The 24,237-nt window shown below is 46.4% G+C and overlaps 1 protein-coding gene across 1 annotated transcript in view; it reads right to left on the bottom strand.

The window, feature by feature from the left end:
• Positions 1 to 12,636: 12,636 nt before the first annotated feature.
• Positions 12,637 to 24,237, bottom strand: part of ARHGAP25 (Rho GTPase activating protein 25) — a 33,901-nt gene continuing 22,300 nt past the window's right edge. Inside the window, exons 6-11 of the mRNA XM_087706055.1 lie at positions 23,530 to 23,662; positions 21,604 to 21,677; positions 19,836 to 19,957; positions 17,091 to 17,293; positions 14,520 to 15,106; positions 12,637 to 13,578 (exon numbers count right to left, since the gene is read on the bottom strand). Coding sequence (XP_087562181.1) covers positions 13,371 to 13,578; positions 14,520 to 15,106; positions 17,091 to 17,293; positions 19,836 to 19,957; positions 21,604 to 21,677; positions 23,530 to 23,662 — 1,327 coding nt within the window. The 3' untranslated portion in view covers positions 12,637 to 13,370. The remainder of the gene's footprint in view (positions 13,579 to 14,519; positions 15,107 to 17,090; positions 17,294 to 19,835; positions 19,958 to 21,603; positions 21,678 to 23,529; positions 23,663 to 24,237) is intronic.

Genomic DNA, 24,237 nt, shown 5'->3' on the forward strand with positions numbered 1-24,237 from the left:
TTTCTCCTGCAGCGAACAGTTAAATGCATCAAATATTTTAAAATGAAGGTCAATATGGTGTGTCTTTCAGCAATTATAGCTTGTTTTCATTGCAACCACACAGTTCCTGCACACGTAGTCAAATGGTTTTAGATCCTGGAGGAAAATGTTCATGTAAAATTTATCTGCCTCCCAGGGAATTTATTAGGGGTACAAGGTAGATGGAGGCCTCTGTAAAATCTACAACGTAGTAATATGTGTGTGAGACAGTTTCAAACTCATCACCACTTGGACAAATGCACTCAGTTACAGGGATTCGACCACTGTATATCTGCCTTGAAGAAGTGCAGATGGAAGAATGTTAAATCTCGCTTGAAAGAATGCTTGATTGTGACAACGTTAGATTTACTAAGTAGCTTGCTGGTTCCCATGTGCCCCTGTTAGTCCAAACTCCATCGTGTTGACAGCGCCTATTAGCTTCAATCTGGAACTTCACATCCGTTATTATGGAGAACAATTAATCAGTGGAATGGCTCGTCTCCTGGAGCTCTGGGTGCTCCCGCACTGGAGGTTTTTAGGGAAGTGACGGGGTAGCCATTTGTCTGGAATGGGGTAGGATAGTGACGGCGAAACGTTTCGTTGTTGGGTGCCAAAAATGCGAGGGCGCGTGCGCTATTATGCCGGCACCAATAATGCAAAGCTCACCCCCACATGCACATGTGTGCACACACACACCATGCTCCCCCCACACGCATGCTGCACTGCTCGCTTCCAAGCTGAGCTTGGTATTTCTTCCGGGGGCCGGGGGAGGCCGTTTTTGCCCTCCCCAGGCTCGAGGAAGGCTCTGGAGCCTGAGGAGGGCATAAAACGGGCTCGATGGGCCAACCAGAAGTTTGGAAATGAATCAAAAACGGCCTCCCTCGGCCTCCAGAAGGCCGAAAATCAGCTGGCCAGCCTGTGTATGCGCGCTAGAGCTGACGACTTGTGTGCCAACAAATATGGCCCCAGTTGCCACCTGTGGCACGTGTGCCATAGGCTTGCTATCACAGGTATAGGATCTCCTGCCATGGGCAGAGTGTTGGACCAGAAGACCTCCAAGGTCCCTTCCAACCTATTATTTTAAGTTCTCTGTTCTGGGCTGGGCTCGATGGTCACCTAATGATTTTAAGAATCCACGTGTAGCCAGCTTATGCTCTACTACCTGTTCCTAGAGGAAGGAAAAGTTAGCTGTTAGAACTAGAAGGGTCAGACCAACTGGGGTGGGGGAATGCATTTTGAGTCATTATTATCTTCTGGGCTCCTAACCTGAATCTGTGGCATTCCTCTTCCCAGTCTTAAGAGAACATATGAAGTTCCACAGGACGCAGCTAGAATTCATCTCAGGGATTTTGTTGGCACCATTCCCTGCCATTGCTTCATCAGACAGATGGCTGTTTATGCCCCATAACAGATCCGGGCCACTATTTTGGCTTCAAAAGGTTTTGAAGCAGTGGGGAGAATTGTCACTGTAAGAGAAATGCTTCATAGCATTCACCTTCCTAATTGGACCAGCGAGTGCTGGAGTGGGTATCAGGTTCCTTTTGGGTGGAAAAACACTCTGAGCTATAATACAATGAATGCTCTAATTTATACTCTTTCCAGGTGTCTTCTTCGGCTCTTATGGCGAAAACCCATTTTTCTGGTTTATCAAAACCAAGAACCAAATTGTTGTATATTGTTTTATCAAGTCCCTGCCCAGAAGTGCCACCTTTTTGAGGGACAGAGCAGTCGGTCCTCTTGGTATTGTGGATTGGACATCCAGACCAAGAGAGGACAACAGAAGAAGGGTGCAATGTTGTCTCATGCTTAGTGATTACCAAAGAGCTGGCCAGGAACTGGGGAGGTGACAGGGGCCCGATTAAAGCAGGGAAGAAGCCAGCTAAGCATGCACTGGCCTCAAGATTCAGTTTGCGCTCCAGCGCAGCAGATCACAGAATCACAGGGTTGGAAGGGACCTTGGAGGCCTCTAGTCCACCCCTCTGCCCAAGACATGAGTGCTTGTGCCATCTTGGATACATGGTTGTCCAAGAAAACTTCCAGTGATGGGACCAACCACCACCTCTGGAGGCAAGCTATTCCACTGATTAATTGTTCTTAATGTTGGGGAATTTCTCCTTCATTCCAGGTTGGCTCTGTTTTTAATGATCTTCCACCTGTTGCTTCTTGTCCTGCCCTCAAGAGCTTTGGAGAATGAGTCAACCCCCTCTTCTCTGTAGCAAATGCTGGAAGGCAGCCAGCATGCCTCCTCCAATCCTTCTTTTTGACAGACATAGCTAGCACCCTCAAACATTCATCATATGGTTTACACATTTGAGAAAGACATGGACCAAGGACAGACAGACAGACAGACAGACAGACAGACAGACAGACACACACACACACACACACACACACACACTCACTGTATTTCCCTGAAAATAAGACAGGGTCTTTTGACACCCCCCCCCAATAAACTAAATTGGCCTTATATTCAGGGAGGTCTTATTATTTTTGAGGTGCAAGAGGTGGCTAGCATGGTCACTTCATGGCTGCTGTTGTGTTGCAATATTTTTGGGGAGGCCTTATTTTGAGGGGAGGGCTTATTTTAGCACATGCGCTCTAAAGCCCAATTGGGCTTATTATCCGGGGAGGGCTTATTTTCAGGGAAACAGGGTATACACACACAGACACACATACACATACCCCTACACCTTGGGAATGCATCCCAATTTCAGTCAGAAGAGCAGAGGACAAAAGAAGAGAAGGACAAAAGCAGTTCTTTATGCAGATGGTTCTGGGGAGGCTTTTGATTCATCTGCCTCTTGTGGGGCCACTCCTGTCCTAGAAGATGGTTTTGCATGATGGCTGTTCATGAATGGGACTTTCCCCCATGGGAATTATGGGAGGGTGAGAAGAGGCCTCATGGGCAGTTCTCCCTCCTCAAGGCAAGGGGAATGCCACTCTAGAGCCCGCTGGCTGCTTCAAATCGTCCCTATCTTTCCATTCTCACTTCCAACCGAAGTGTCACTGGGCAGCCTGCTGATGAGGTTAAGCAGGGTGCGAGCCAAAGATGGTGTTGAAAAGTGTGTGTTGAGTTAAAGGAAAAAAAGGTCTAAATGCTGGGTCATCTCTGGATGGCCCAGCGTGGTCAGAGAGGCTCAAAGTGGTCAGCCATCTCGCCTTCCCAGCGTCCATCCCTCCCAGCTTTATGTTGTCCTTTGCTGTAGCAACTCCTTATCTTGGCAGTGATTAGAGTATTTTCAATCGCTGCTTGCAAGAGATTTATTGTGGGAACCCATTTCCTGAGCTGTCACCACCCACTGCAAAGCAGGGTTTAAAACCTGCAGTAGAAACACAGGAGAAATGTAAATATTGCACCTGGGATTTGAGATGAAATGCTTGGCTAATCCTGGGCTTAACCTTCACCGGTCCCTGACATGCGTGATCGATCGTGGGATTAATTTTCTGGAGAGGAGTCTGTGCATGCCCCCCCTCTTTCGTGTGTGTGTGTGTGTGTGTGTGTGTGTGTGTGTGTGTGTGTGTGTGACATTCTTTCGGAAATAGCAAATGCCACAGCAAGTGGGGCAACGTGTCAGGAGTCTGCAACCTCTTTTTGCGACTCACCCATTTCATTTCATTGCTGCAGTTTCCAAAAGCATTTGCCGCTTTACAAAATCTGTAAAAATTGGGAAAAGGTGCTCCCAGGCTCCCAGTTCTAAAACATTTTGGTCTCAGAACCAAAAATAAAGATTGTGCAGGGAAGAGCAACAAAGGTGATAAAGAGTATGAGGGATAGAATAGAATAGAATAGAATAGAATAGAATAGAATAGAATAGAATAGAATAGAATAACAGAGTTGGAAGAAACCTTGGAGGTCTTCTAGTCCAAACCCCTGCTCAGGAAGGAAACCCTACACCATTTCAGACAAATGCTTATCTAACATCTTCTTAAAGACTTCCAGTGTTGGGGCATTCACAACTTCTGGAGGCAACTTCTGTTCCACTGGTTAATTGTTCTCACTGTCAGGAAATTTCTCCTCAGTTCTAAGTTGCTTCTTTCCTTGATTAGTTTCCACCCATTGCTTCTTGTTCTACCTTCAGGTGCCTTGGAGAATAGTTTGACTCCCTCTTCTTTGGGGCAACCCCTGAGATATTGGAAGACTGCTATCATGTCTCCCCTAGTCCTTCTTTTCATTAAACTAGACATACCCAATTCCTACAACCGTTCTTCATATGTTTTAGTCTCCACATCCTTTTTACATCATGGTGACCAAAACTGAATGCAGGATTCCAAGTGTGGCCTTACCAAGTGGTATTAACTCTTCACGTGATCTTGATTCTATCTTGATTCTACAATTCTATTCTAAATTGTACAATGAACAGTTGGGGGAACAAGGTATGCCCAGCCTAACAAAGTGAAGGATGAGGGGTGACAGGATGGGGCAGTCACAAAGACTAGGGGGTTCTTTGGAATTCTCCAAAGCACTTAAGGGCAAGAGAAGAAGCAGGGGATAAAAGCTAATTAGAGATCCAATCTGGAATTTCGTGTCAGAGAGAACAATTCATCAATGAAAGAACATGCCTTCTGTTGGCATTCCATTGTTGGAGGTGTCCAAGAAAGATTGGACAACCATTTGCTCCGGACAGTCATAAAGTTTCCTCTGCTGTGCAGGGGTTTGAACTAGAAGACCTCTAAGGTCCCTTCCAGTTCTAGGATTCTATGATTCTACCCCTTTACCTTCTTACATTTCATTGCAAACCCCAGAGATCCTTGGTTGGTACAGGTTATTTTATATATTAGGGTATGAGACTAAGTTTAAGGAAACTTCATGTCCACTTGGATTGGTTTCATTTCCCCCCACCATTTTCTGCTGCCTTTTTCCTGTGATGCAAGCTACACTCAAACAACTTGGTGTGACATTCTTGCCTTCAAGCCAACGTCATGGCCATATGACTAGGAACATCTTGTTCTCTTCTTCCCAAGTTTCCATACCTTTTTCCCCTCTGTAACAAAGGTTGTTGTTTGCTTCCCAGACAACAGCAGCACTTGGTAGACAACAAAGAGTTGGATATGGTAAACTCTATTTTATCTGACAAAACGTGATCCACTGGAGAAGGGAATGGCAACTCACTCCAGTATCTTTGCCATGAAAACCCCATGGACAGCATTGTCCATGGGGTCGCAAGGGGTCAGACACGACTTTGCAACTAACAACAACAACAACAAAATCTTATTGCCATGGACATTTTCTTCTCCAACAGCAAGAAAGTCCTTTCTACAAAGGGTGTGGCATTGCTAAAAGCCTTTAAAATCCATTCTGACTTCTCCTTGGCTACTTTAGAAAGAACCTCCTGAACACAAAGGACCCCACAGCTTGGAAAAGCAGAAAGCAAACCTGGCATCTTGTTTTGAAACAAAACTTGGAAAAGTCCAGTCAACAGCAATTTGGCCTTCTAAAAATGGCTTTCGGAGCCATGTTTAAGGTGTTCAGGTAGAGGAATGGCCAACAAGTATTTTCTCAGCTCTTCCCCATGAGGTTGCTGAAAATCTACTTGAATGGTGGGGGTGGAATCCTGCTTTTCTGATGGAAGGTGTTGGTTGCTGGAGAGAAACTGTTCTATGATCTTGTTTCCTTCCTGGACTTTTGATGGTATCTTTTGAATGATGCACAAATGGGATTTATCTCTGACTTGCTATTGATTTTTGGACTGGGCTTGATCTAAAACATTACGCTTTCAAATTTATTTCATTTTTTAAAGAAATGTAGGAAAACATAGATGGGAAGAAATTCTCCACCAGAGCAAGGGAGGACTATCCAAAAAGTCAAGATGATGGTTGTAAATCTGTGATTGAAGATTGCCTCCTTCTTTCTCTCTCTTCCTCTTTCTTTCTTTTTTCTTTCTTTCCTTCCTTCCTCCCTTCCCTTCCTTTTTTCTTTCTTTCTTTTTCCTTCCTTCTTTCCTTCCCTTCCTTCTTTTTCTTTCTTTCTTTCCTTTTTTTCCTTCTTTCTTTCTTTCCTTCCTTCCATCCATCCTTATTCTTTCTTTCTTTCTTTCTTTCTTTCTTTCTTTCTTTCTTTCTTTCTTTCTTTCTTTCTTTCTTTCTTTCTTTCTTTTATTTGCCACCCATCTTCTATCCAATGGCTCTGGGCAGCTTTATTACCTCTATGTCAGAAAGCGGCAGTGCTTAAGTTGTGTAGTTGAATTGTGAAGTAATAAAATCTGCAGGAGCCTCTGGAGAGAAGGCGGGAAAGAAAATGAGAGCAAATGGATGAAAGGAAGAAAAAGCAAAAGGACTCTCCCACATGTGTCATTTTCACTCATGAGCGACTACCGTAGCCCCTTGCATCCGTACGCCCAATTTTTCCCCCTCCCTGGCGGGTAAGCCTGAGAAAGCCGCAGGGCTGAAAATAGCTCAGGAGATTCAGCAATTGCCAGCAGGCGCAACGGGCGATTAAAGCTACTTTCCCTTCCTCCCGTCCTGCTTATCAGTACATTTTGTCAAGAGGGCCTAAATATCACATCATGTTTTTACGCGCGATAAATCAAATTTTCACAAGCTGAACCAGCTGCTGCAGATGATAGGGTGGTGAGTAAACTGGTGTTTCCAAGCGGCCCCAGAGAGATCTACGAGGGAGGCCTTCTGCAAAGCCACAATTTTATCATTTGAGGCAAACCTGTTTGCATCCTGTAGGGAGAATCTGCCCCACACCCATATGGGGTCTTTCTTATAAAATCACTCAAGCAGCAGGCCCCTTGTGCTTGAGTGTCCCATTCATAAACAAAATGGCTTCAGCTACAGACTGCACAGAAGGATGATCAAATTGATCAGATTAAAAAGCAGAGAGACAAAGGACACATTTCTCCACCCAGCTCCAAGGACAGGGCATCACCTCTCAGCCCAGTAATGGTATCCTATTATCTTCACTACCAATTCGGTAGTGGGAGCACACGGGCACGTCTGAGCATAGGCAAAACCTCCTGCGCATGCACAGAAGGTCCTGAGGATGTCTGGGTGAGCGAGCGGAGCCTTGCGCTGCCGCCACTACTGATTCGCCCAAACCAATGTGAACCGTTAGCATGCCACCTCTGTCTCAGCCACAATAGGCATCAGGCAACAGAAATTAGAATATTAAAAGGGCACATTTAAGTACAGATGAAAGTACATTTCACAAGGAACCTGGGCATCTAAAGCCCCAGAACAGGAATGGCTAACCTTTTTCGGCTCCTGTGCCAAAAGCGGGGGGAGTACGGGGGGGGGGGGTTGTGCGTGTGCGGGCCACACCCATAATGCTATGCACGCCCCCTGCACATGCATGCATGCACAACCAGCACACACACATACCGCTTTTCGCACAGTTTTTTCACCCTCCCCAGGCTCCAGCTTTCTAGGAGCCTGGGGAGGGCGAAAACAGTCCCCTGACCCCCTGGAGGCTCTCCGGAGGCTTCAGGAGCATCCCTGAAGCCTCTGGAGAGTGAAAAACGGACCTATGGGGAACCTGGAAGTTCGGGAATGGTGACTTCCGGTTTGTCCGTAGGAAGTAGGACCAATTTTCGACCTCCGGAGCCTTCAGGGAAGCCTCCTGGAGACTCCTGGAGGCTCCGGAGGGCAAAAAAGAAGGCCAAAGTCAGCTGGCCAGCGCACACATGCACACTGGAGCTGACAGGGTAATGCTTCGTGTGCCCTAACAAATAGCTCTGCGTGCCACAGTTGTCAAGTGTCACAGGTGCCACAGGTGGCACGCTTGCCATAGGTTCACCATCATTAGGGGCCCTAGAACCCCATAAAAACTCATCCATTCACCAGACTGTTTTGTCAGCTGTCCCAGAACCGATTGCTATGTCTCTTGGCTTTTGATTCCTAAAGAAATGGAGGCCTCTTTTCCTGCAAACTGCTTCCCATGGATTTTTCCCCCAGCATGTTTCTCCCGGTTTAGAACCGGACCAGTTTTTACTTCCAACGGTCCCTTTGGGGAAAAGAGCAGCGAAATAACAGGCCACGGACTTCAGTGGACAAAAACCATGGAGAAAAATTGCATTGGTGGCCGTGCCAAGGAATTATGTCTGAGGATGCAGAAAGAAATTGTCAATCAAACCCTTAGTACAGTCATAGAGCAGTGTATTATTTATTGATTAGATAGATGCTGCACCTTTTTGCTCCAAACTTTTGTTCATGGAAGAGGGAGAGAGAGAGAGAAGGAAGAAAAAGAAAGAAAGAAAGAAAGAAAGAAAGGAGGGAGGGAGAGAGAGAAGGAAGAAAAAGAAAGAAAGAAAGAAAGGAGGGAAGAGAGAAGGAAGAAAAAGAAAGAAAGAAAGAAAAAAGAAAGAAAGAAGGGAGGGAGGGAGGGAAGAAGGAAGGAAGGGGAAGGGGAAACGAAAGAAAGGGGGGAGGGAGGAAGGGGAAGAAAGAAAAAAAGAGGAGGGAGGGAGGGAAGAAGGAAGGAATGAAAGAAAGAAAGAAAGAAAGAAAGAAAGAAAGAAAGAAAGAAAGAAGGAAGGAAGGAAGGAAGGAAGGAAGGAAGGAAGGAAGGCATTATAGCTGTTCTTATAAGTTAAATTCAAAGAAACTGTCTTTCTCTAAAGTGTAAAAGGAACCTTTGTAGCTATCTAACTTACAGCTACCATTTCTCTTTCCTTCCTTCAGCTCCTCCTCCGCCACAAACAGCAATTTCAGGGTGGAAAGGTGTAGCATTAACCTAATAAGAAAATAAATATATCTGAAGGGGACAGAGAGAAGGAAAAACGGAGTGATTGGGGCCCCTTTGAGCTGCTCTCCCCATTTCCTAAGCCAGCATCGGCTGACCAGGCTTCAAGTCAGAGGGCATGTTTTCATCCTCCTTCACCAGATATTTCCAGATGTCATGCTTGAGGAAGGTCGATGCCCTCTCTAAAAATATAACCATTAGCAGCTCAATTTCCCACTGACTTGACCTTCAAGGCTGCAAGCTTTTCCTTCCCTTAGCTTCAAGCAAACCTCCTGGATTTTGGCTGGCAGAGACTCATCCAAAGAGGCCAATCCTGTTGTCTAGAAAGCTGTGTGTGTGATGTGTGTGTGTGTGTGTGTGTGTGTGTGTGTGTGTGTGTGTAAGCCCCTAACTAAGGAAGTGGAGGAATCTTCAGTTTATGCTAAACTGACCCCACCAGCCCTCCTTTACTGCTCAGCCAAGCCGACCGACGTCATAAAAAGAACCCGTGCATAATAAATGTGAATGGTTCTATCTATGGATTTATTTTTAAGTAACAGCAAAGCAATGTGTGAGTTTTTTTCCCTCCCCAGGGATATGGGTTGGGGGGGAGGGGTTTCCCCCCAAAAGGTTTATATTCAGCCACTGTTCTGCCAAATTATGCGAAGGGATGTGATGTGGAATGTCATTTCTCATGCCTTTAAAAAGTGCCTTTTCAAGAGGACAGATTGATGGAAGATGCTAGGGCTTGCTCCAAGAAATATTTCCTTCCGTGCCAAGATGACATGGACAGAGAGAAAGAGGTTTAAATCCCAAATTCGCTTTCAAGCCAACACAGAAACTGCAATTGAACAGTTAGAATGCGACCCAGAAGCAGATCAGATCAAGCAAGCTCAAATTTATACACCATGTCCTCTCGATTTTATAAAGGAAAATCCAGATAACATTCCAGAGAGGCTGAGAAGGGAGGATTTTAGCATCCCAGTCACACTTGGATCTTTTGATAAACTAATATTTCTCCATCACTTTAATAGTTAAAACTGGACATCGCTTGGTCACTGTGTTAGGCTTCTACTCAGGGATCACATCCTATCGTTTCGGCCCAGTTCGCCCAAACTGGTAGTAAAAAATGCTACTGGTTCACAGAACCAGTAGTAAAAAAATAGTAAAAAAAGTTTTTAAAAATATTTGGTATTTGGTATTTAAGTTTATTTATATGCCGCCCTTTTCCCTGGGGGGACTCAGGGCGGCTTACAACTTAAAAGGGGGGGGGGGAACAAACTTTTAACATATAGAACAAACATCATTAAAACACAACATTCATACCATTCGGGCGGGTTGCAATCTTTAGCCCCAGGCCTGACAGGAAAGCCAGTTTTTAAGGGCTGTGCGGAAGGTCTGGAGGGTGGTGAGGGTACGGATCTCCACGGGGAGATCGTTCCATAGGGTCGGAGCTGCCACCGAGAAGGCTCTCCTCCGCGTGGTTGCCAGTCGACATTGACCGGCGGATGGAACTCGGAGGAGGCCTAATTGGTGAGATCTAATTGGTCGAATGGAGGTGATTGGCAGTAGGCAGTCTCTCAAGTACCCAGATCCACTACCATGGAGGGCTTTATGGGTGGCAAGTAGCACCTTGAAGCGTATCCGGAGATCGACAGGTAGCCAGTGCAGCTCGCGGAGGATAGGTGTTACGTGGGTGAAACGAGGTGCACCCACAATCGCTCGCGCAGCCGCATTCTGGACTAGCTGAAGTCGCCGAATACTCCTCAAGGGCAGCCCCATGTAGAGCACATTGCAGTACTCCAGCCTAGAGGTCACAAGGGCACGAGTGACTGTTGTGAGAGCCTCCCGGTTCAGGTAGGGGCGCAACTGGTGCACCAGGCGAACCTGGGCAAATGCCCCCCTGGTCACAGCTGACAAATGGTGTTCAAAAGTCAGCTGTGGGTCCAGGAGGACTCCCAAGTTGCGGACCCTGTCTGAGGGGTATAATGTTTGACCCCCCAGCCTGAGCGATGGAATACTTGCCAAATTGGCGGGAGGGAAGCACAACTCGGTCTTATCCGGGTTGAGCACGAGTTTGTTAGCCCTCATCCAGTCCCTAACAGCTTCAAGTCCCTGGTTCATCACGTCCACTGCTTCATTGAGTTGGCACGGGGCGGACAGATACAGCTGGGTATCGTCTGCATACTGATGGTATTTTATCCCGTGCCGCCGAATGATCTCGCCCAGCGGTTTCATGTAGATGTTGAAAAGTAGGGGAGACAGGACTGAACCCTGCGGCACCCCATATGTTAGGGGCCTAGGGTTCGATCTCTGTCCCCCAACTAACACCGACTGCGACCTGTCCGAGAGGTAAGAGGAGAACCACTGCAAAACAGTGCCTCCCACCCCCACCTCTCGCAGTCGTCGCAGAAGGATACCATGGTCGATGTTCCAATATGTTCCAATGATTGTACATCGCACAACTGATCTTTGGGACTTTTTTTTTTTTTAACTTTTTAAGCATTTTTTTTTTACTACAGGTTCTCCAGAAATGTGGGGGTGAGGAGAGATCTGTTGTTTCTCCCAGCAGGCTTCCCTGAAGCCTGCTAGGCCATAAACAGGGGGGAAAGAGAAAGAAAGAAAGAAAGAAAGAAAGAAAGAAAGAAAGAAAGAAGGAAGGAAGGAAGGAAGGAAGGAAGGAAGGAAGGAAGGAAGGAAGGAAGGAAGGAAAGAAAGAAAGAAAAAGAAAAGGAGGGAGGGAGGGAAAAAGGAGAGGAAGGAAGGATTACAAACCTGGCACTACATGCAGCTTCAGACGGTAATACAAGGCTGGAAGGCACCTGGAGGTCTTCTAGTCCAACCCTGCTCCAGGAGGACATTGTTAAAGTGAGTTTCTGTCTTTTGATCTCCCAGTTACATGACTACATAGTCATGCCCACCCAGTCACATGACCCTCCACCAAGCCACCCACGCCCCATCAAGCCACGCCCACAGAACCGGTAGTAAAAAAATTATACAATACAATACAATAGCAGAGTTGGAAGGGACGTTGGAGGTCTTCTAGTCCAACCCCCTGCCTAGGCAGGAACCCTATACCATTTCAAACAAATGGCTATCCAACATCTTCTTAAAAACTTCTAGTGTTGGAGCATTCACAACTTCTGAAGGCAAGCTGTTCCACTGATTAAGTGTTCTCACTGTCAGGAAATTCCTCCTTAGTTCTAGGTCGCTTCTCTCCTTGATTAGTTTCCACCCATTGCTTCTTGTTCTACCCTCAGGTGCCTTGGAAAATAGTTTGACTCCCACTTCTTTGGGGCAACCCATGAGACATTGGAACACTGCTATCATGTCTCTCGTAGTCCTTCTTTCTATTAAACTAGACATACCCAGTTCCTGCAACCATTCTTCATATGTTTTAGTCTTTTTAATATAGTGTAAAAACAAATGTATATTGCTGGTCTTTGACCGTAATAAAGATCTTACTTACTTGCTTACTTACCTTTGCAGAAATATTGGCAGAACAGAGAGAAAGCCGAACCGGTGGTTGCAAGGACTGGCAAGATGGGCTGCATGGAGACTCCAAGGAGGGGAGGGGAGAAGTGGGCGGGGCCAACCCTCCCCTCCTTGGAGTATCCATGCAGCCCATTTTGGATGCCAGGTATGTGCAGAGGCCACGCTGAGGCTCTGGGAGGGTGAAATATAGGCCTCCCAGAAGTCCAGAAACAGGCCCATTTCCAACATCCGGAAAGCCTTGAGGGCCCAGGGGGGCCATTTTCACCTTCCCAGAGGCTCAAGAAAAGCCTCCGGAGCCTGGGGAGGATGAACCCCCCCCTGCTGTGGTACAGGAGGCTGAGTAGGATACGCCCACCATGGCCACACCCATCCAGCAACCAGGCAGTGTGTGAAGTTTCCAAAAGATGCCCTAATTAATTTACGAGCCTCGAGACAAAGTCCAAAAGAAATCCAGACATTTATTAGGAGCAACATTTTGGCATGTTCTGCTGCAAAGCCAAATCTGATTCTGGTTAATGGTGCCTGAACTTTACCCCTGTGTCTCTCCTCCCCTCAGTCTGTGTCATAAATCACATCCACCAACAAGGTGCTGCATCAGGCTGTAAACGTTCGCTCCTCACACGCCTGCTGTAGAAATCTGAGATCCAACCCTGGTCGAAGGTATGCATGGAATCCTCCCTCCCTTCAATGTCAACTTGATAATAGGCATGGAAACGCTTTACAAGTTGACACAGAGAACTGGTTACTAAACTTTTTGAATCCCACCCCTAATCGTATGGAATACAAAGCAGGACAGAGAAACATACAGGGAGATGGCAAGTTTACTTATTTAAGACACATTTGTATTTTGTTTTTAATCATTCGCAAACAGGAATAAAAAAGTCTTAGTTGGAAAAGTAATATACAGAGAGACACCAGAATCAACCCTCTGGAGCAGGGGTCTCCAACTCTGACAACTTTAAGACTTGTGGACTTCAATGCCCAGAATTCCTCAGCCAGCAAAGCTGCCAACCTTGTCAACTTTAAAACTGGTGGACTTCAACTCCCAGAAGTTTTAAAGTTGACAAGGTTGGAGATCCCTGCTCTGGAGGGAATGGAATCCAGTCTTGGTGAACCCACCAGGGGTTCTGTTTTGAATCTATACAAGTGTTAAGTACAACAGTCCTTTGAGAAAGAGGAATCACAACTGGTCTGCTCACTCTGTCCTCTCCTCAGTTCTTGTGGGCACCTGGCCTGTAGACTTCAACAAGTCTTCATTGTGTTGGTTCTCCTCGTTGACCTTCCTGGAACGTTTAAGGTTCCGGAGCTCAGATTCCAGCTTTGTAGATTTAGTTTTTTCTTCTTCAATCTCTTTATTAAGCCTCACCACTTTGGTCCAGACGTCAAAGTTCTCCTTCTCGAGGCTGCAAAAGGAAGAGCAAGTCATATCAAGCCACGCCTCCAAGCAGCGAGTCCCGTACTACGGTATGGTGGGGAGGAAGGAGGCAGAAAATCTGGGGCCACCAACTTGTGGTCAGTTGGACCTAAAGGTTGAGGAATTCTGGGAGTTGAAATCCACAAGTCTTAAAGTGGCCAAGGTTGGAGAGCCCTGCTCTAAAGAAATGCATGAACGACCAGTTGGCTGGAATGGGGCGATAAACTTAAAAAGACCCTGAAATCCAGACTACTGGAATCCAAATTAAGACCCTGCCCACAAATGCCTGCCCTCTTTTCAGCACTGTCGTAACTTTAATGGGCATTAAATGAAGGATCATTAGTTGAGGACTGCCTGTAGAGTTACCGTATTTTTCAGAGTATAAGATGCACCTTTTTCTCTCAAAAAAGAGGCTGAAAATCTGGATGCATCTTATACACTGAATACAGCATTTTTTGCCTCCTGAAACCCCGCCCCTTTGCAAAAATGGCCGTGCATAGTTTGTAGGAGGCTTTCAGAGAGCTTCTGGGGGCTGGGGAGGGCAGAAATGAGCACAAAATGGGCCGGGGTTTTGCACAATTTTGACCCCCAACCCCCAGGAGCACTCTATAAGCTTCCTAATGCCCTTTTTTATGACAAAAAACGGGCCTATTTTTGTGAAAAAGGGCCTTTTTTGCTCATGTTTGCCCCCACCCCCAGGAACACTTTAAAAGCCTCCTAAGGGCTATTTATGTTCTTTAAAAAACCAGGCCTGTTTTCACAAAAAACTGGCCGTTTTGGGGAGGTTTGCAGAATGCAAAAGCTTTTTTTTAAAAAAAAAATTGCCTCAAAACCTTGGTGCGTCTTATACTCCGGTGCGTCTTATACTCATAAAAATATGGTAGTTGGCTGAAGAGAGAGAGATGGAATCAACCAAGATGTTTGCATTACCTTTTCATTTGCTCCTCGTAGCTATTTTTCTGTGCTGCCATCTCCTCCTTCAGCTCCGCAATCATCTTCCTGAGAAGTTCAGGGTCTTCTGAATATACATCCTCCTCCTCCAACGGGAGCTCCAGAATTGTGGCGCCATTTTCTTTAGACCTGGGAGAGTTATTCGTCTGTAAACACGTTCCGAAATCATCTCCTGGTTGGCCTGAAGAACTGTGGTCGGCCTCGCTTGTGTCACCCGGCTCCACACTGTGGAGACTGCCAGAGTCTGAGGGTTGTGTGAAGCTGAAGAGTTTAGAAATTCCCTGAGACAAAGCTCTTTTGTGACCTCCTGGGAGAGAATTAGGGATGGGCTGGATCATGGATGAAGATGAGGATGAAGACCAAAAGTTGCTACTGAAAATGTCTGTCCTATCCATGTTTTGGTTCCTCCTGTTGGAAGAGAAACTCTCAATGCATCTTCGATTTGGAAGAGTCTGAGTCCTCTTTCGCATGGCCTGGGTCTCCCCGGACTGAGGTTCTCCTTTCTCTTCTGCTGACAGAGCCGAGCCGTCCCTTAATTTGGAATTGGAAGCTTTGAGATCATCTTTCTGAAAGCAAAATTAGACACAAAATTTGGCCCATTGGACACAATCAAGCACGCCCCAATTAACACGTAGGGGCCTTACCTCACGACTCCCCATCTGTCTGTTCCACCTGACGGGTTGTTTGGGGGAGGAGGAAAACGTTCACTTTTAATGAGGTGAAAACCACAGGAACATTCAGAGACAGTTTTCACACACCTGGGCCAATAGGAGATATCCAATAAAAATGATTCTTTTGAGGAATTCACTTTCCCCGGACTACTGTTTGCTATGGATGTATTACGTGGAACCCTAACACTGTCCCTTTAAATCCTTCCATTCCCCACCAGTCAGTTAGAACTGAAGAAGCTTCTTGGATGAGAAATGAAATGTTTTCAAAGTGGAAAAAAAATCTAGAAAGTCCAGGTGCCTTTTGGAAAAAGCACCTTTGGGACAACCATGACCTGGATGATCCTAGACCTCTGAGGGCGAACCTGTGGCACATGGAGCCATTTGTTAGGGCATGCGAGGCGTTGCCCTGTCAGCTCCAACGCGCATCTGTGCGCTGGTCAGCTGACTTTGGCCTTCTTTTAAGGTCAGAACAGACTTCCAGTTTGCCCATAAGGTCAGTTTTTCGCCCTTCGGAGGCTTCAGGAAAGGGGGGGCGGGGGAGGCTGTTTTTGCCCTCCCCAGGCTCCTAGAAAGCCTCTGGAGCCTGGGGAGGGCGAAAAAAGCATGGCAAAAGCCAGGGGAGAAACGCTGGACGTGCACGCATGTGTGAGTGTGGGTGTGAGTGGTTGCACATGCATGCATGCTGGGGTCGCATGCATAGCATATTGGATGTGGGAACGCATCCACACATGACCCCCTCTGCACTCCCCCCGCTTTTGACACACGATCCAAACTGCCCACTCCCACATCTGATTACTCTGCAGACTGCTCTCCTGCCAGGCATTATGAGACAGATCTACTTGAGAGACCCCCTGCTGCCAATTACCTCCCAAAGACCCGTTAGATCGCACAGGGTCGGCCTCCTCCGGGTTCTGTCTACCAGCCAATGCCATCTGGCTACCACCCGGGGGAGGGCGTTCTCTGTAGCAGCTCCGGCCCTTTGGAATGAACTCCCTGCAGAGATCCGGACCCTCACCTCTCTCCAGGCCTTCCGGAAAGCCGTCAAAACCTGGCTGTGCCGGCAGGCCTGAAGTTGATGAGTTCCCCTCCCCTCTCGACTGGTATGGCTGTATGACTCTTGTGTATTTTAATTACGTGTATTGTGTTTTGTGTCCCCTTTTCCCCTTCTGAGTTGTCCGCCGCCCTGAGTCCCTCCCGGAGAATGGCGGCATACAAATAAACTAAATCTGAAATCTGAATCTGTGTGGAGGCCAGAAATCTGGTCTCTCTCGAAGCCCAAAATGATCAGGCAAGCCATGGTCCAGTCACCGGTGTAATTTCAAGCTTGACCACTGGGACCTGGCGATGAAGCCTGTTCAGTCGTGGCCAAAACTGTGTCGGAAGAGAAGCAAACTCCGTCTTAAATTGGCCAACAGCTAAAGGTGACTTTAAGGTACCTTGGAAGGACCCAAAGTGAACATCAAGAGGACGTGGCATTTTATATATATATATATTTCCCCCAGACATGTCGATGGAAATTTATACCGGAATAGCTCCCTTTGTTATTTTGCAACAGTTCGTAAAAACATATTTATTTATTTAGGTTTTATTTGCAGGCAGGATTTCAGGGCTTGTAGTTGGAATGCTGTCTTTAAGTTTTCATGCTTGAAGCAGTTATTAAAATAGTAATTTAATTTCACTGTTCTTGTTTTAGCTAGCTTCCTTCAGCATCCCCTGTAGGCCAAACAAAGGAGCTGAAATCTGAGAAATCAGCGTTTTTTAAAAATTTGTAGGCGATTTCAATACGGGCACAAAAACCAGGTTTTTGCTTACATGGGCAGCTGCACTCATGGGTCCCTCCAGGTGAACCATGGCATTAAAAAGCCCAGCAGGCACTCACAATTTGCGACAGGCTCCTGTTGTCCCTCCAGGCTATGGATGGCCGCTGGACAGCGTCCCAACCGACAGAGCTCCGAAGCACTGGAGCCTTGGTGGAACTGCTTTCGGAGGGAGGGGGAACAGGCCTTGCGTCTTTGAACCCTGGGAAGAGCTTCTCGTGGTCACCGATCATTGCGGTCATCACTTTCTGAATCTGAGGAGTCCCTGTGGGAGAAACCGGGAAAGCACAAGGGGCAATGAGTGGAAATTGAAGAGGTTCCCATAACCAGGCTACTGGGAGCAATTCCTCGGGCCGGTCTGGAGAAATGGGTCATGGAAGGAGATCTCCCAAAGGTGGATTGTGCGAAAGTTCTATGTTACAGGTTGTCCTCAACTTACAACCGCTTAGTGACCGTTACTGACAATGGCACTGAGAAAAATGACTTATGGCCATTTTTGACATTTGGGACCATTGCATGGAATCCCAGGGTCATGGGATCAAAATTTGGACATTTGTCAATTGACTCACATTTAGGACGGTCACAAGTGTAGTAATCACTGAAAACTTAAATTTTTAGGCATAATTGGTTTGTCCAACCGGAAGTGATCAGGACATTAAAAGGTGATTTCGTTTACAATTTCCTAGCTGGATTCCCTGCTCCAGTAAGAGAGACGATTGCATTATCAGACAAAAAAATAATTGATCTCCACTAAGAAGATGGCTTTTCTAGAATCGATAACAGGATTCCAAATTGATTGGAAACCAGAGGTGTTTCTATTAGGAATAATGACATCAAAATATAAAAAAAGGGATTTGGTATTTAATCATACACATAATCACAGTGGCGAGGATTGCCTTTGCTCAGAAACGGAAAAATAAATTGACACCAAATGAAGACGGACTAATAAGAAAGGTTTTGGACTGTGCCGAGATGGACAAGTTAACAAATTCAGGGAAAAGAGGAGACAGAATATTATCGGACATGAGAAAAATGGTATAGGTGGTTGGAGGAAAGAAATAAAGATTAATGAAAGAATCTAACGAAAGCTATAAGTTAAGGAGAACTGGCATATACACACATATCCAAGAGAAATAAAGTTTAGCAAAGGTAATAGCCAATATATTAGATAGATGTCAGGCCTGCATTTATATTCCTTTTAGAATTTTGGCCCGCCACACTTTCTCTTATTTCGTTATGCTGTTTCATTAGTATAGTTGATGGGAGGGGGGAATAGACAGGAGTGAGATTGTGGAATGTATTGTTTTTCATTCTTTACTAGAAGCCAAGGTCATCCTTTGTCTCCGCACCAGTACACCCAACCGGAGGTAGCTGGGTGTGGATGCCAGTGTGGAAGAAGAAGATTGGACTATGTGATGGATTGTGGGTGTGGGGACAAGATCATGAACTTTTAACTGGGTGGAATTCTGATGTCACTTCCATTATTGGGATTAATACAGATGTGCCTAAGATGTCTGTCTTATTAAATTGGAACAAAAAAGATGTTTTGCCTTGGACTCTGATTTAATTCTGCATGATACTTGGAACGCTGACAATAGATATGTAAAGGATAATGAAATAAGAATGTTAAAAATTGGGAAACCTAAGTAAAACATATTAGGAGGGGAAAAAAACATAAAGAGAATTGTTCCGATTTGAAACTGCTACAAGAAGGAACATGTGAAGGGCGGGGCTTGACATCACAATGACACGACATGCAATCTTGGAACTCCAGGATTGCTGTCAATATCTCTGCTGCTGGACGGTCCTTTTGGACCTAAACCGTCCCGTAAAGATGGTGACAGAGAAGGGTACGTCCTGCTGATCTCAGGGACATCGCAAAGTCCCTGATTGATCCAGGAGAAGCTCTTTTTTCCGGTGAAAGAGAAGCAGCCATTGAAGCTGTAGAAGGTTGGGACAGCTCTCATCAGCTAGCCATATCCTTGCTGGGAATCGAACCTGTGCTCTATTGCCTCTTAGGCAGATGTGTGTTAACCATTGAGCTACAGAGCTCGACTCCTTATCAGCCAGGCCAGGGTGAAAGGCTGATAAGGAGTCGAGCTCTGTAGCTCAATGTAATAGCTATAGTCAAATGAATGTTTAATAACCATAACAATTCTATACATATATATTAGATTGATGATATGAGTCTTTATGTTAAATATAAGAAGGAACATGTTCCAATGTGTTTGTGTAAATGTAGTCTGTGTCTATGTTTTTGTATTTGTATGTTTGAAAATTAAAAATTAAAAAAAGAAGATGATGATGACTTTCTCCAAAATCAGGTGCTCCTGTTATTTTGTTCTTAATCTATATTTCTAAAAATAGGGGTACCTTGGTATGCAACGTTAATTGATTCTGGGAAGCGCAATGAGTACCCAAAATGATGAGTGCCAAACAAATTTGTCCCCTTAAAGAATAACGCAATGACAAGGCAACCAGCATTTTTAGTTTGTGTGTTGAGTACTAAACAAACAATGAGTACTGGGGCAAAACCTTCATGTCACAATGTGCTGAGTACCAAATTTGATGAGTTTCAAAGCAGTTGAATACCAAGCTCCCACTGTATTAGTTGTATTCATCACTTTGGTTTCCTATATCTACCTCAAAGGATTGATGGAGAGGGGCTGAACATGAATTGTAGACAATCTGGAGGTCTCCGGGCACAGGGCAAGAAGCCATTGACATCAATCTTACAAACATCTGGCCCCTTAGAGACCCACAACTGAGTCCAAAACCCTTGTGCAAGGAGCGGGTTCCAATTTCACCTCTCATAATAGTCACTGGATCTTCCATCTGGGGCCGAATGAGGTTTACACCAAACACAGTGGCCAAGTTTTCCACGCTCATCTTGTTGGTGTCAGAACTCTGCTGGACTTCATGCAGGAACCTGTTGGGATTGAAACCAAGAATCCAAGGTCATCACCTGGGTGATCATAAGTTGCAAGGGAGGAGCAGATAAGAAGGGGATAGAAACTGGATCACGGAGCAGAAACATTCTCTAGGTCCGTGATGGCCCACCTGTGGCATGTGGAGCCATTTCTGAGGGCACGCGAGGCGTTGCCCTGTCAGCTCCAGCACGTATGTGCATGCTTGGCAGCTGATTTGCAGCCTTGATTTTCAGCCGTTTTTCACCCTCCGGATGTTCAGGGAAGCCTCTAGAGAGAGAAAAATGGCCCAAAAGGCAACCTGGAAGTCCGTTCCCGAACTTTCGGTTTGCGTGTTGGGCCGTTTTTCGCCCTCCCACCACCCCGGGGGAGGGCTTTCTCTGTGGCTGCTCCGGCCCTCTGGAACGATCTCCCCGTTGAGATCCGGACCCTCACCACCCTTCCGGCTTTCCGCAAAGCAACTAAGACCTGGCTGTTCTGGCAGGCCTGGGGCTGAATTTTCCAGCCCCATCCGAGGTTACGACTGTTGCTCTATTTTAAACGGTTTGTCTTTTTTTTTTTTTTGTACCCCCCTCCCTTGCAGATTGTTAGCCGCCCTGAGTCTCTCGGGAATAGGGCGGCATACAAATTAAATAAAACCTCAAACCTCCCCAGGCTCCTAGGAAGCCTCTGGAGCCTGGGGAAGGAGAAAAACAGACCTAACGGGTTCACAGGAAGTCGGGAAGTGGGTTGTTTCCGGCCTCCGGAGGGCCTCTGAGGGGGTCGGGGGAGGCCGCTTTCACCCTCCCCAGGCTCCAAAAAAGCCGTGCACACATGTGCAGAGCAGGGGGGCAGGAGGGGGCATTAAATTATAGGGGTGGGCACGCAAGCGCATGCGATAGCGCTCACACATGCTTTTGGCACCCAAGGTGAAAAGGTTCACCATTGTTGCTCTAGACGGAGATCCCATTAAGAACCCTTCGACAGACCAAAATTTCAAACAAAATGGACGTGTCTGAACATTGGAATTTGTGTTAGAATGTATTTTATATCGCAACAACTACAGGATGACTCAGCCAGCAGATTGCAGGGTTTGGTTTGTATCTATGGTTATAATCTATGGTCCTTTATGGTCTGAGTAGAGTTTCCTGTAATAGTTGAAACGGTTAAGCAGCGAGGCCCACAGTGACCGTACATTGTACACTTTATTTTGACCCGTGTAACTGTGCAACCATCCTCTGCTACAAATCTCCATGTAATATCCTCTGCTACCATTCTTATGTGGGCGGTGGCTCAGTGGCTAAGACGCTGAGCTTGTCAATCAGAAAGGTCGGCAGTTCGGCAGTTTGAATCCCTAGCGTTGAATAACGGAGTGAGCTCCCGTTCCTTGTCCCAGCTTCTGTCAACCTAGCGGTTCGAAAGCATGTAAAAAGTGCAAGTAGAAGAATAGGGACCACCTTGGGTGGGAAGGTAACAGCATTCCGTGCGCCTTCGGCATTGAGTCATGCCAGCCACATGACCATGGAGACGTCTTTGGATATGTTGGATATCCATTTGTCTGAAGTGGTATAGGGATTCCTGCCTAAGCAGGGGGTTGGACTAGAAGACCTCCAAGGTCCCTTCCAACTCTGATATTCTATTCCAAAGTCTTGAAAGAAGTAAAACCTACCGGCAGATGTAACTCAAAAGGTTATAGTTGTCCGGGGGTAAACGTGCCAGCTGCTTCACTAGCTGTAGGTGACCCTAGAATGGTATAAGGATGGTTTTAATTAAAGTGTCATGTAATCATCTTTTGCGAACTTCTAGAAGCAAAGTCAATGAGGAAGCCAGATTCACTTAACAACCATGTTACTGTCCTGGCCTAGGCTTCCCCAAAAAGCACGAGGCAGAGTCCTGGTCCAGACAAAACTCCTTTTATTAAACGAATGTGAATTCCTCTCATTCACATTCAGCCAAGGCCTGGCAAACAGTCTTTCAAAGGTATATTTATGACCACAGACCTTATCTATCTGGGAAAGCTGCCATGTAAATATTTTCCAAATGAGGTGCTGTGCAAGGAAAGGCTGGGCACAGAGTCTCTGAGATTCACAGACAGATCTTCACACTCCTGAAATGAATCTAATGACCAACTGAACAAATTGTTTCCTGCAAAAGCGCACTCCCTTTTTGCTCCTCTTTTATTTCCTCTGGGAAGGGCCAATCACCTTCCACCTGTGGCCTTACTCCGAAGTCTACCCTGATTTCTGAGCTGTTCATTTCTCCTGGCAGCTCTGCGCATGCACAGACTGGGAACAGGCTCCAGCTGTTCCTCTGCCTCACTGCTGTCTAGTTCCGAAGGCAGCTGATCACTTCCAGACGGCCTCAGCCCCGTCTCTGCCTCCAATGCAGAGCGCTCGTCTGAGCCTTCCCCAGCCTCCAGGACTGGCTCATGCTCCTCCCCAACCTCCTCACTGTCTGACTCTGCTGTCAGCTCTACTGGTTTCTGGGGAGGGGGGGGCACAATAGTTACTAACTTAACAACTGCAAGTGATTCACTTAACAACTCTGGCACAAAAGATCATGAAACGGAACAAAACTCGCTTCACAACTCTCTTGTTTAGCAGTGAAAATGTTAGGTTCATTTGTGGCTGTAAGGCATGGACTGCCTGTATATGTTATTGGGGGGGGGGGAGAAAGCTAGACCCCCTCTCCTGAATTTCCATAGTTCTTGATCCCTTTGCAGGTTCAGCCTCCCACCTTGAAATTAGCTTCATGTTCCCCAACTCAAGGACGGAAGGAGACAAACAACAATTGGAGTTAGGGGTGGATTCCGATTTCTTCTACTGCTGATTCTCTCAGGGACGCACTTTGGGCCCACGCTTGATGCACAGTAGGTTAAAAAACAAGATGGTGGCACCTACGGCGCCGATAGAACCAGTTTGGGAGCATGGCCAGTCGAGCTACTACCTACTTGTCCGAACCGGTAGGAACCCACCTCTGATCAGAGTAGACATGGATTAAGCACTAAAATGCCTACTTCAGGGATGTCAAAAACAAGGGCTGGGGCCTGGATTCGGCCCACAAGGTACTTAGATCTGGCCTGTGGGCCCATCCTGAAAGCAGCAAAGGACCTACCTGCAGTGTTTCTATCCCCGAAAACGGGCTCCCAAACTGCATTTTCAGCTGGGACAGCCTCTGGCAACCCTCTGCCAATGAAAGTGGAGCTCGCTCCATTTTCAGTGACAGAGGGTTGCCGGAGGCCGTCCCAGCTGAAAATGGAGCGTGGGAGCCCGTTTCCACTGGCAGAGCTCTCAGGCCGCCACAGGCACCCCCAACAGGAGTGACGCCAAGCTGCCTGCGGCCACTCCGCCCACGCCCCACTGAGGTCAAACACAACCCTGATGCGGCTCTCAATGAAATTGAGTTTGACACTCCTGGCCTACTTGATTTAAGTTCCTGGCCTTCCGCCTGTGGCCAAGGTGGGATGGTACGGAGATGGACTTTGGCCTCTCCCTCAGACCCCATGTTGGGCAATCTCCTGATATCCTCCGAGTGGGAGGGACCCCTTCAGGAGGATCTTGAGCAGCATTTGGAGAAGAATCAGTGATTGTAATACCTTGCCTTCATCAGATGTTAGAAGCTGACCGCACAAGAGAAAGTCCTCATACTGGCCCCAAGGGATGACCGGCTCAGGGAGTTCGCGTAGGTAAAGTTTCAACAAAGAAGCCACTGTGTGGACATCCGTGTCTCTGTAAGTTAAATTAAAAAAAGATAAGATGTCAGAGTGTTAGCAGCGTCACTAATATTATGAAATAAACCCAGGAGCAAAACACAGCACACACCACACAGAGCCTTTAGTCAATCAATAGTGGTTTATACACAAAAAAATATATACAGAAATATACGTGGGAGATAAAAAAAAATCCCTTACCATTCAGCTCAGACACAGTGAGAGAAAATGAGATACATAACAAGAGAGACACACGCCCTCTAATGACCACCTATATACTGTATTTTTCGGAGTATAAGACACACCATGATTTTGAATAGGTAAATTTAAAAAAACAATTTTTTTGCACTCTGCAGGCCTCCCAAACCCTCTGCACAACTCATTTTTTGCAAAAAACAAAACAAAACAAAACAAAACAAAACAACAAAAAAGGGCATGCAGACCTTTGGGCGGCTGGTAGAATGCTCCTGGGGGCTGGGGTGGGGGAAACGAGCAAAAACAGTCCATTTTTTGCTCGTTTTTGCCCTCCCCAGCCCCCAGGAGCACTCTGGAAGCCTCCCAAACCCTCTGCATACCCATTTTTGCAAAGGGGGC

This window comes from Thamnophis sirtalis, unplaced genomic scaffold, assembly GCF_051295495.1.
Source record: "Thamnophis sirtalis isolate CommonGarterSnake01/CBP01778 unplaced genomic scaffold, rThaSir2_p1.2 scaffold_2, whole genome shotgun sequence".
Lineage (NCBI taxonomy): Eukaryota > Metazoa > Chordata > Lepidosauria > Squamata > Natricidae > Thamnophis > Thamnophis sirtalis.